Here is a 12,442-nt window from a genome sequence, read left to right as displayed (position 1 = left end):
ACAGATCCAAAACACGGGGGTCGGCGCACATCTCTACTTTAAACTAGGGGTGTGCACTGGCCACTTTTCGTGTTTTGGATCTGGATTGGTTTTGACAAAACCACCCTTCTGTGTTTTGGGTTCTGGGTTTTTTTGTGTTTTGGATCTGGATTTTTTTTCTTAAATAAGAAAAACCCGCTAAAATCACATAAAATGGGCCTTTTTTTGTTCCTACGCTATTAATAACCCCAATAACATTAAATTCCACTCATTTCCACTCTATTCTGAACACCTCACACCTCACAATATTGTTTTTAGGCCAAAAGGTTGCACCGAGGTAGCTGGATGACTATGCTAAGCGACACAAGTGGGCGGCACAAACACGTGGCCCATCTAGGAGTGGCACTGCAGTGGCAGACAGGAAGCCAATCAGCGTTATGGTGCCCATTTGCATGTAGCACGAACCCGGGAGATCCGTGCTACATGCATCTGTGTGATTGGCACAGAGCAATGACAGGTCCGTGAGACCCGTCTGTGCTGCTGTGGTAAAAAAAAAAACCAAAACCTGTGTTAAAAAAAGAAAAAAATGGCGTGCACCCCCCCAAAAAAGAGCAACCAGCCCCGGGCATTAGTAACCCAGTGCTGGGTGTGCTTAAATACAGGGGACAAACGACGTAGGGGTCCCCTGTACTTAAGCACAACCAGCACCGGGCTAGTCAGAACCAGCGCTGGTTGCCAAAATACGGGGGACAAACAATGTAGGGGTCCCCCGTATTCTGAGCAACCAGCTCTGGGCTCTGATCTGGTTCTGGAAATACAGGGGAAAAAATTAGTAGGGTTCCAGAACCAGCACTGGACTTTTTCTAGCGGGGGGCTCATGCCACAGCCAGGGGAGCCCTTTCACCGGGCCCCCCAGCCGCAGCATCAGCCCTTACCGCTAGTCAGCCCAGGCCGGGGATCCCAGGAGAGCTGGGGACCCCCCCAATAAAGGGGTCACCCTCTCCAGGGCACCCCAGGCCCAGGCTGATAGCCCGGGGCTATCCCCGCCACCCCTGGTGGCGGTGGGTGGCGGGTTGATTGTGTGGTGTGGTGTAAATAAAGAATATCAAACATTGTCTTTACAAGTAGAACTGCAAGTCCCAGCTAGCCTGCCCCGCATGCTGGTACTTGGAGAACCACAAGTACCAGCATGCAGGGCATTAAGGGCCCACTAGTACCTGTAGTTCACCTGTAAAAAAAAATGTTTAAAAAAAACACAGGACACACACACCGTGACAGTAAGTTTATTAAACATACATACACACATACTCCCGTCTCTCAGCCAATGAACGGCTCCCTCCATTGTAGTCAATGGTGGGAACCGCAGGGTAAACTTTAATAACCTTGCGGCTCCCACCATTGACTACAATGGAGGGAGCCGTTCATTGGCTGAGAGATGGGAGATGACCTCTCTCAGCGAATGAACGCTTAGCAGCGGGGTTTCCATGGTGATACCCCGCCGCTAAGCTCTCATTCGGGAAGTAGAACGGTACTAAGTTCGTGGATCGCGTTTTCGTTTTGTTTTTTTTCCAAATCCTGGGATGGCTACTTTGGAACGAAGAGGACAGAACCTCGCATAGGAGATGGTGAGTATGTTTTTTTTTCACAGGTCCCCTATGTAAACTTTACCAGACAAGTGGACCGATGCTACAGGTTACATAGGTGTGTGTGTGTGTGTGTGTGTGTGTGTGTGTGTGTGTGTGTGTTTAATAAACTTATACTGTCACGGTGTGTGTGTCCTGTGTTTTTTTTTTAAACATTTTTTTTACAGGTGAACTACAGGTACTAGTGGGCCCTTAATGCCCTGCATGCTGGTACTTGTGGTTCTCCAAGTACCAGCATGCGGGGCAGGCTAGCTGGGATTTGCAGTTCTACTTGTAAAGACAATGTATGATATTCTTTATTTACACCACACCACACAATCAACCCGCCACCAGGGGTGGCGGGGATAGCCCCGGGCTATCAGTCTGGGCCTGGGGTGCCCTGGAGAGGGTGACCCCTTTATTGGGGGGGTCCCCAGCTCTCCTGGGATCCCCGGCCTGGGCTGACTAGCGGTCAGGGTTGATGCTGCGGCTGGGGGGCCTGGTGAAAGGGCTCCCCTGGCTGTGGCATGAGCCACCCGCTAGAAAAAGTCCAGTGCTGGTTCTGGAACATACAGGGGAACCCTACTAATTTTTTTTCCCCTGTATTTCCAGAACCAGGACCGGATCAGAGTCCAGAGCTGGTTGCGCAGAATACGGGTGACCCCTACCTCGTTTGTCCCCCGTATTTTGGCAACCAGCGCTGGTTCTGACTTGCCCGGTGCTGGTTGTGCTTAAGTACAGGGGACCCCTACGTCGTTTGTCCCCTGTATTTAAGCACACCCAGCACTGGGTCACTAATGCCCGGGGCTGGTTGCTCTTTTTTTTTTGGGGGGGGGGGGGGGGGGCACACCATTTTTTTCTTTAATTTTAAACAGGTTTTTTTTTTTTTTTTTTTTTACCACAGCAGCACAGACGGGTCTCACGGACCTGTCATTGCTCTGTGCCAATCACACAGATGCAAGTAGCATGGATCTCCTGGTACGTGCGTGCATCTGTGTCATTGAAATACACAGCAGCACAGACTGGTCTCACTGACCCATCTGTGCTCTGTGTCACTGTCAGTCACACAGATGCATGTAGCACGGATCTCACGAGTCCGTGCTACATGCAAATGAGCACCATAATGCTGATTGGCTGAGAGCCGTGACAGACGGCTCTGTCAGCCAATCAGCACTTTGCCCATTAAAGGCAAAGGCATTTTTTTTAAAATGGCCGCTCGAGGCAAAACCTCGAGATCCGACAGCAGATCTCGAGGTTTTGCCTCGGGAGAGGGATCCGGGGCAGACGGAGATCCGAGCTTGGGCTCGGATCGCCCCGGATCCCCGAAGTTCGGGTGGGTTCGGTTCTCAGGGAACCGAACCCGCTCATCCCTACTTTAAACTAGGTCAGAGGTTCCCAAATGCAGTCTTCAAGGCTCCCAAACAGTTCAGGTTTTCAGTCAAAGATTTAACCACCTGTGCTCAACCATGGATATCTCTAAAACCTGAACTGTTGGGCAGCCTTGAGGACTGCGTTGGGAACCTTTGAACTAGTTAGTAATTTGAACTGGGTATATAATCATTTCCAAATCCACCATGGCCAGCTGAGGGAGGGTGAGGTGCGCATGCACAGTGCCAGGTTTCCCTGGAGGAATCTTCCAAAAAAAATGTTAGATGACTTTGTTATTCCAGGGATGTAACTCGCAGGACCTATGTTTTGTAAAAGATGGCTTACACCGTGCAGCTCTGATAAATGTTTGTTTTCAATGATCTTTTCACATTATTACATGTTACTGCGTGGCTCTGTCAATCTTGCAATAGTTTTTTTTTTTTTTTTTAAATGTATAAACCCTTAATGGAAGGCAGTCTTCTAAATTGAGGGGGGTGTATGTTCCTTTTCACAGCTACTCTGCACCAAAAAGTGCCAGGTTTCTCAAGTTGGGACGCTAATATTTCATGATGCTCTAAATGCTTAGATTACAACATTTGTAGCTTCTGATGGAGAGAATCCACTACCCGATTGAACGATAACGACATCATTATTGTTCAATTGCTTGTTATCTGTCACAAATCGCGCAGCTTAATGTTAAAAACTACCAGCGATGTGCGGCCTCACTGGTCGTTTTTGATATCCATCGCCTGAACATGCTGGTCAATCTGCCGATAACAACAGATTGGCCATGTTCTTGGATGAGGGAGGGTGAATGACTGATCGTTCAGTGAAGGCACAGCACAGACTGTAACGACTGCACGATTACAATGTCGTAATAGTTCAATCGTTTCACAGTCTGCTAGTGGATACGCACCTTATTTCTGGCATAAGTGTTTATGGAATTCTGTATAAAGACTATCTAATTTTAATGTTTAATTATTTTATTAATGTTTTAAATGTAATATTCTTCATCTAAATCTTTGATCTTTTCTGGCATCAAGTTTTAGTCCTTAATAATGGAATATAAGAATCTAAATATTGTTTTATTCTAACCAGGGGTTAATGCAGGCAGATCAGCAATAACCATCCTAGTGGAAGCTTCATCTAGAGTACTATGGTGTAACTACACTTCCATTCCATGTTTCAGAGCGTGGACAGTGCTGTTGTCGACAGTGGAATTGGATCACACTGGGATGAATTTGATACGGATTACGAACTGGTAAATGATTTCCTGAAATTAATTTTTTTTTTGTTTCTTGTGACAAAGGAACTCTGTAAAAAAACAAACAAAAAAAAAAACTGTATATTGATCTTAAAATGTAATACACTGGAGACAGTTTGCAAGCCAGACCAGTATTTATGGGAATACAGCCTATCAACCTGTAATGTCTCAGATGTCATTAGTTCCTAGTGAATGAATATGCTGAAACATTGTTCAGCCCCAATAAAATGGCTGCCTCCATTGTGTGCAGACTATTTTTATTTCTGTGATTTACAGACTGGTGTGGATTCAGGACTATGGGAAGGATCTCCAAAGGGAAGAGCTGCAGTTGCTGGACAGATAATGGAGGTTTTTTAGTGTTGTGTTTTTTTGTTTGTTTTTCGTTTTTTTCTATTTTGTATGGGTTGATGGGGGAACTTTAAAACCATTACTCATTTGGGTGCCAATGTTTTAGTTGTGAAGTGCATTACTGTACCCAATTTGTAGCTTGTTTGGCTGGGGTGGCCTCCATTTTTAAGGGAGCCTGCTTAATATCCCCTGTAGCTGCCCTGTTGGCTTATTGAAAACTCTCAGCAGCATAATTTCGGATGTGGTTTGTGGACCGGTGGAAGGCAGTGACCTGCTCACTAGTCTACTAAACTGGCCACCCAAAGGTAGCCTGAGTGACAGGACCAATGCCAAATAATTAACCAACTGGATGAGTTGTTGACTGAGGTGTAAATGTAGTAAGATGGGAGTTCTATTAAGAAGTGATGTTGCCCATAGCAACCAGATTCCAGGTATTATCTTCTAGAAGGTGCTAGATAAATAAGTAGAATCTGACTGGTTGCTATAGGCTACATCACTTAATAGAACTCCCATCTTAGTAAATTTACCCCTGAGAGTAAACTTTTTTTTTTTCTCCCTCTTTCCACCATCCTTTAGGATAAAGCAATCTTAAGAGTAATGGATAAAGCACCATACATTCCACCCACCAACTTAGAATTCTTGGGCTCTCCTATGCAGAGACAATACATGTGTGCACAGCGGCTCAAAGGACCGGAAATGGGTAGGATGTCCCCGAAGCTGTTCCGTCCGCGCTTCTTTAGGCAGGTAATGGAGAATTATCTTGGAATAAGGAATGGTACAGCCATAATTAAAGCTGGTCAATAAAAAAAAGTTCCTATAACTTGGATGTCCTGCATTTGGAGTATTTTTGCTTATTTAATTTAAGTGCTGCTGCAGATGGGAGTCTAACTCTAAATATCCGTCTAAGGTACTTAAAGGAGTCAAAGTAAAAATGCTGCATACTCCTGGCCATAATCTGCTAGTCCAAAAGTCTAATTCGGTTTTTCCTTTTTGCTTTCAGAGTTCTATAAAATCATGGCCTGGATGTCTGTGTCCCTTGGTAATCTGAGCAGACTGTCATTAATAATGGGTTTTGTGTGCTTGTTTCAGCAATCTCCATTAGTGCCACGTAACATGCGTCCGCCATTTCCGTTCACGCCTCCACCAAGAGCGCATCCACCGTTCAATCCAAATCAGGTGATGCTGGTCTTGTTATCTGTGTGCTGTGAATGGTGCATCTTCATCACATAGGTCATGGAGGGTTTTATTACAACTGGCTGCATTAATCCCAGATAATTACCTTTCCTAGGGGCCTATTCATCAACACTAAAATAACGTTTTTAAGGACATTTTCCTTAAATAACGTTATTTTGGTATTCATGAACACACTTAGCACAGGATATATCACTGATATCTCCTTGCTAAGCCCACTGCGTTAATTTCCACACTCCCCATACATTAGTATGGGGATATGGAAAATATGGTATTCATCAAATTCCGAAAATGATGTATTTTCTGAATTTGATGGTGGTACTATCCGCCACTGTGAGGTGGCGAATAGCAGGTAACACTTACCTGTATCAGCATGTGCAGGTCCCTCAGCGTCTCTCTCCGGCGCTCTGGTGGCTCCATCTGCTATGCTGACATTGTGTTCTCCAGGCAGAACACAAAGTTTAGGAGAAAAAAAACTTTACTGTTTAAGAGAAGGAAATTTTTTAATTTTTTCTCCTAAACAGTAGTGAGCTCTGCTGGGAGACCGTGTGACAGCACAGCAGACGGAGCCAGTCGGAGCCAGTGGCTGCTGCGCAGACAGGTAAGTGCTGAACGGGGGTGGGGGGGGTGAGCTGGGGGGGACACACACTAACCTACCGCATCTGTAGGCAGTGCTGCGCATGCGCTGGATTTACAGATGTAACAGGGCAATGTGCAGCACTCTTTCCAGCTGCAGTAATGCAGTGTAGTGAGGGAAAAGTATCTATTTCCCGAAAAGCTGTCATCGCAAAAATGACAGCTTTTCGGAATAGATGGTTATGGGGAGGAGGAATGATTAATTCCTCCTGTAATTAGGTAGAAATCCATGCGAGTTCTAAACCTAATTACGTCCATCAGTATTTTAGGTATAATGAATAGGCCCCCTAGTCTCTCCAAAGTAGTAAAACAAGGTGACTAATTCAATGTATATATGGCATAGGATCCTTGTATTGGTATTAAACACCTACTTCTAGCAGATTGGGGGGCCTATTCATTATACCTAAAATACAGATGGAGGTAATTAGGTTTAGAACTCGCATGGTGTGCTACTTAGGGAGAAGAGAAATTATGAATTCCTCTTGTAATTAAGTTAGGTCCCCCCCCCGTTCACCCCTTACCTGTCCGCAGCAGGCTCCGTCTGCTGTGCTGTCACATGGTCTCCCAGCAGAGCACACTACTGTTTTTTTTTTTTTTTTTTAATTTTAAAGTTTTTTCACTAAACTTTATTGTGTTCTGCCTGGAGAACACAATGTCAGCATAGCAGACTAAACCACCAGAGGAGAGACCAGCGCGCCCGAGGGAGACGCCGGGGGACCTGCCCACGCTGACACAGGTAAGTGTTACCTGCTGTTCGCCACCTCACAGTGGCGAATAGTAACTCCATCAAATTCCGAAAATACATAATTTTCGGAATTTGATGAATAGCATAATTTCCATATCCCTGTACTAATGTATGGGGAGTGTGAAAATTAACGCAGGAGGGCTTAGCAAGGAGATATCAGTGATATCTCCTGTGCCAAGTGTGTTCATGAATACCAAAATAACGTTATTTAAGGAAAATGTCCTTAAAAATGTTATTTTAGTGTTGATGAATAGGCCCCTGGGAATTAGAATAGTTTTCTTATTTAAAACTGTTTGGGGGGAGGGGTGGTATGTGGAGGCTTGGTAGTGGAGCTGGGATGAGAGGAGACCTGGCATTGCCAGGCACCCACAGATCACACTGGATATGTATGGCACACTGTGTGTACTTTTCCTACTGCCTCTGCTGTACATGCAGGTTTTCTAGTATGTACTCCTGACTTTTGCAACGTTTGTCAGACAATTTTTTATTTATTTTTTTCCTTTTAGCCTCCAGGTTTTATGTCCCAGACTCCATTTAGGCCAATGTCGCCCAATATCAGCACTCCCAATAGACCGATGACCCCTAAGATGGTCAGTATGCACTTCGGGCCGATGTCTCCAAATATGTCGCCTTTCTTTAGCCCAGCGGGTAACACCCTGCAGAGGTTTAAGTAAGTTTTATATCCTTTCCCCGCTGCATACTTTGTGGCATGACTGCAGAATACTCATTGAGGTGGTAAATATCTGCTTGTAGCGCTTTGAATATTCCATTTTGTGGAGGCTATTTTGGATTAAGGGGGGGGGGAAATGTATCAAGTCTTCTGAAGAGGGCAAGTTTGAAGTTACCCCATAATAACCAATCTGCTTTTAGCAATAATGAATGTAGTACATTCTATAATGTAATAGCTAGGACCTGATTGGTTGCTGAGGTCAACTTCACCGCCTGTCCTCTTCAGAAAGTTTGATGCACCCCCGATTAACAGGGGAATTAAAATTAGGCGCTGGGAATAACTCTGGGTTTCACTTCCAGAGCTATCCAATGAATCTGCCTTTTTTCCCCAGTAAACCAGGGGCATTCACTAACCCATAGATTCAGTGTAAAGCAGGGGGGGCCCACACCACACACCCTGCACCCATGTTTTAATACTTGCCTCCCACGTTGGCTGGAGCAGCATTACACAACGCCATGAAAATGGCCACCATGGCCATTTTGCGCATGCACAGTAGGCAAAATGGCGCTGACCTAGTGAGTCTACTACCGCTGTCATTGCGCTGGCGGCCACTGGGGAGAGAGGAGGGGGCCCCAGACAGGGAATGCAGATGGGCACCCTCCTCTCTTAATATGCCCCTGGTGCAAAGAGCAGGAATCTAAGTTTTCCCGAGCGTTACAATGCAGAGTCTTCATTTTAACGCAGATTTTTCTTCACAGCTCCTGAGGCTGCAAGGGAAACTCCACCCTGTGGGGCTTGGCGCACGGGGTACCCGCAACTAAATTTATTGGGCAGCGCATTTAATTAGCTGTGGGGTAAACACAGTCCCTAATTTATTTTCCCGCCCCCTCCCCAAGTTTTACACTCAGATCTGGCTTTCCTTAGCGCCTAATCAAAGGGCAGCGTTTGAATGTATTTGGCTGATTCTGGATATCTGAAGCTGCTATGACCAGAATGAGTTTATACACAATAGCTCTAGGTGGATTTAGCAATGTTTTTGAACCTTGGAATGTGTATTTGGGGTTTAAAACCAGTAACGCCTCAGTATCGCCAATCACCTCATCTTGACCCGGCCTCCTGCTTCACAATGCCGAAAATAACGGCATTGTGAAGAGGGGGCGGGGCCACGATGACTCAATTGCCCAGCTCCACCCCCAATGTGCCGTAAATGTCTGGACACGCCCGCGCTGTTAGCTGACAATCTGCTGCCTCCCGGAAGGAGGGAGCTGATTGGCGGCGAGTATGGTGTAGAGCAGGGGTAGCCAACCCTGGTCCTCGTGAGCTACCAACAGTGCATATTTTCCAGGTCTCCTCACATAATCACAAGCGAAATAATTAGTTTCACCTGTGGATCTTTTCAAATGTGTTAGTGAGTAATAAATACATCGGTGCACCAGCTAGGTGATCTGGAAAACGTGAACTATTGGTAGCTCCTGAGGACCGAGGTTGGTTACCTCTGCTGTAGAGGATCACTGGCAAAATAGAGTATGCTCCCCCGCAACCCCCACTCAAACGTCAGTTTAGCTTTGCATTAAGAGACAGAGGGGTCTATTTACTAAGCTATGTTAGGAGCTGATTGGCTGGTACTGTACCTCCATTCACTTTATCTCCTAACTGCCATCTCACAGGCTGTATTTGAAGAATGACAGGAGTTGATTGGTGGGTTACCTTATCTCATTTCACTTTATTTCCTAACACAGCTTAGTAAATAGCTCCCAGAACAGCTAGAAGTCTTATGACTACAGTCAGGAAATTACACATAAACGCATTAATCAAGATTCTACACGTGTTGAAGCAGTATTCTGTGTGTTTACCATGCAGGGTTCCAGGGCATGTAACCCAGCTGCATCCTCAACATCGTCGGATTCTTAGTCAGCGACAACGCGTACAGAAGTAAGTCTGCTAGTCTGGGCTATAATGTAATGGCAAGGAAGGGGGTCCAGTCTTTGATAACTACACTATGGGGACAAGTGATTGGACACTGACTGCAAATAGATCAGCGAGATTTTGACGTCAGTACTTTGTAGGTCCACCACGTGCAGTGATTACGGCAGACACCCTTCTTGCCAAACGGTCCACAAAGTCCTGGACAACAGCAGGCGGTAACTTTTGCCATTACGCCTTAAGTACAGTGACAAACTGTAACGCTAAAGGTGGTTGAGTCTGCCTGGTTATGCTCCAATCGCTCCAATTCGCCCCAGAGGTTCTCAATGAGGTTGAGATCTGGACTCCGAGTTGGCCAGTCCATCCGGGTTACCGGATTTTCTATGTACCAGTCCAGCGTCGTCCTGGAAACATGACAGGTGGCATTGTCTTCCTGATGAAGAAAAAAATAAAATAAAAAAACTTTTGTTCTGTAGTACTACCATAATATAGGGGGCACAGTTATCGAGGACCTCTTTAAACTTCTCAGAGTTAATGTGACCATGCATTACAACTAGTGGACCCATGCCAAACCAGCTGAAACGTGGGTGTCCGATCACTTTAGTCTCCACAGTTTACTAAGCTTTAAGCTTTTATGGGAACCTACAGATGTTTGGGAAGAAACATCTGTTGTCTGGTCTTTTCTTCTACTTGACTTAAACGTTGCAGTTAAACAATCAGAATGCTAATGAGGCCTTAAACGTTAAAGATTCATCTGATCGTCTTCTATAGCATGGGGTTCTCAAGTCCAGTCCTGAAGTACCAATAGGTCATGTTTTTTGTGTTTTTCTTTTATGTTGCAAAGGTGAGGTTATTTATTTTGCTGGGTCAATAATTATCTCTCCTACTTCCACCTAAATCGTGAAAAGGTGACCTATTAGCAGGGACGGACTGGAGTTGCTAAGCATCCCTGGCAGTCTACCTGTGCACGTGTCCGCAAAAGAGGCGTGGTCTCGCCTAAAAAGGGCTGTGCTGTCACAGGGGTGTGGCCTTGCAGCTTGTGTCAGGATTCCCAGCCGGGAAGTGGAGCTGCTAGGCCGGGGTTTGACGCCGGAACGGCGGATCTGGTCATCTGTCCTTATGGCATTTGCCAGGAGTGCCAGATGGGCCTGTTAGGAAAACTTTGGGGTTGAGAACCACTGTTTTCTAGTACGTTATGACCAATTAAATATTATATAATTATATTTGTATAAAATGTCTACCACGTGACATGTCTGTAAGAAGACTTAAATGAGATCCTTTACTTCCGCAATAGCACCACCCGCAAGCAGTGGGATAGGAGACCAGATCCGTACGCAAGCTTAATGTCTCAGAAGGAGAAGGAATGGGTGATCAGACTGCAGATGATTCAGTTACAAAGTGAAAACCCACATCTAGATGACTATTACTACCAGGTACATCTGTCATACTACGTAAGTAGGATATACTTGGTATAAGACGACAAAATATATTCTCCTGTCTTAAACTGTAAATCAATCATGAGGAAAGTCATACAAGATTATAGTTGGGTTAGATATTAGTCATAGGGGGAATTCAATTGTTTTTTTGGGGGGGGGCGTCCGTCAACAAGTCAATGGTTTCTCCAATAGACTCCAATCAGTGTTTAACACGCCCAGAAGCACCAGGTTTAGTCGCGCAAAGTGGCAAAACTCCTAGTTTGGGCGCCCAAAACTCAGACTTTGGATTTTTTTATTTTTTTTTCTTTTCTCGCACCTCCAGGAGGCTGCCACGGCTAATGGGCATCTGTCAGAGCAATTCGATTGTTGCTCCGGTCAGACGCCCATTGGAACTCCCCCCCCCCCAAAAAAAACAACAACAATTGAATCCCCCCCCCCCCCTCTATAAAATATAGATATGCTTTTAATGAATGTTACAGAAGATCAGAGGTACTCCCCTCAGTGGGAGATATGTATCTCTAGGAATAGTTTCTGGTTCCGCATGGTATGTTCCTAACCTGCGCCACTTCATGGGTGCCGGGTATCACTGGCATGAACCATTCTTTGTACAAAGCTGATTGAATGTAAACGTTGCCTAATGTGACATTAAATTGGCTTCTCTATTGGGTTTTAAAAAGACGGAATAGAACTCCAAGGCGAGGATCCTAAACTATTAAAGCTGAACTCAAACTATGCAAAAAAATACTTTTTTTTTTTTTTTTTTTCTTATTATTTTAACTCCATGTACATAGACCTACTATGAGAAGCTGGAAAGTCGAATGGCTGAAGAGGAGCTTTTTGGGGACCGCAAAAAGAAAGAACCCACTAAACTGGTTACTCCTTACATCCAGAAGGCAGAGACCTATGAATCTGGTAATTTATACCTGAGTAACACTGTATTATGTTATCCTCACTTCAACTGTGCTTGTGTAATTTGAAGAAAAAAAAAATATTTTTTTTTTTTACTCAATTATTTTTCATTATTGGGTGTCAAACATCTTTACAAATACAGGAAATAAGTAAATTATAGAAGTGTTAGGGAGCTATGGGGAGATGGAGTTAGAAGGGCCAGTATACTACAGGGCTCAAGCCAGGTAACAATGCATGCCTGGAGATATTAGAATAAGAAAACTATATAATATAAAAATTAAGAAAAGGGGTAAAACACATCCTAGAATCCGACATCTTAACAGAAGCTGATTTTGGTGAAGGCTTGTCTGC

At 44.9% G+C, this 12,442-nt stretch overlaps 1 protein-coding gene across 2 annotated transcripts in view; it reads left to right on the top strand.

Moving 5' to 3' along the window:
• The window catches only part of PATL2 (PAT1 homolog 2), a 53,594-nt gene that overhangs the window by 30,315 nt on the left and 10,837 nt on the right, over positions 1-12,442 (top strand). For both annotated transcript variants that reach the window (XM_088461712.1, XM_088461711.1), the window contains exons 5-12: positions 4,159-4,230; positions 4,510-4,581; positions 5,158-5,325; positions 5,671-5,757; positions 7,660-7,823; positions 9,684-9,755; positions 11,041-11,179; positions 11,974-12,094. In XM_088461712.1, the coding sequence (XP_088317838.1) occupies positions 4,159-4,230; positions 4,510-4,581; positions 5,158-5,325; positions 5,671-5,757; positions 7,660-7,823; positions 9,684-9,755; positions 11,041-11,179; positions 11,974-12,094 (895 nt within the window). The remainder of the gene's footprint in view (positions 1-4,158; positions 4,231-4,509; positions 4,582-5,157; positions 5,326-5,670; positions 5,758-7,659; positions 7,824-9,683; positions 9,756-11,040; positions 11,180-11,973; positions 12,095-12,442) is intronic.

This window comes from Taudactylus pleione, unplaced genomic scaffold, assembly GCF_031769625.1.
Source record: "Taudactylus pleione unplaced genomic scaffold, aTauple2 ptg001086l, whole genome shotgun sequence".
NCBI lineage: Eukaryota > Metazoa > Chordata > Amphibia > Anura > Myobatrachidae > Taudactylus > Taudactylus pleione.
The sequence above is the reverse complement of the archived record's forward strand: the minus strand, read 5'-3'. Positions and strand labels throughout refer to the sequence as shown.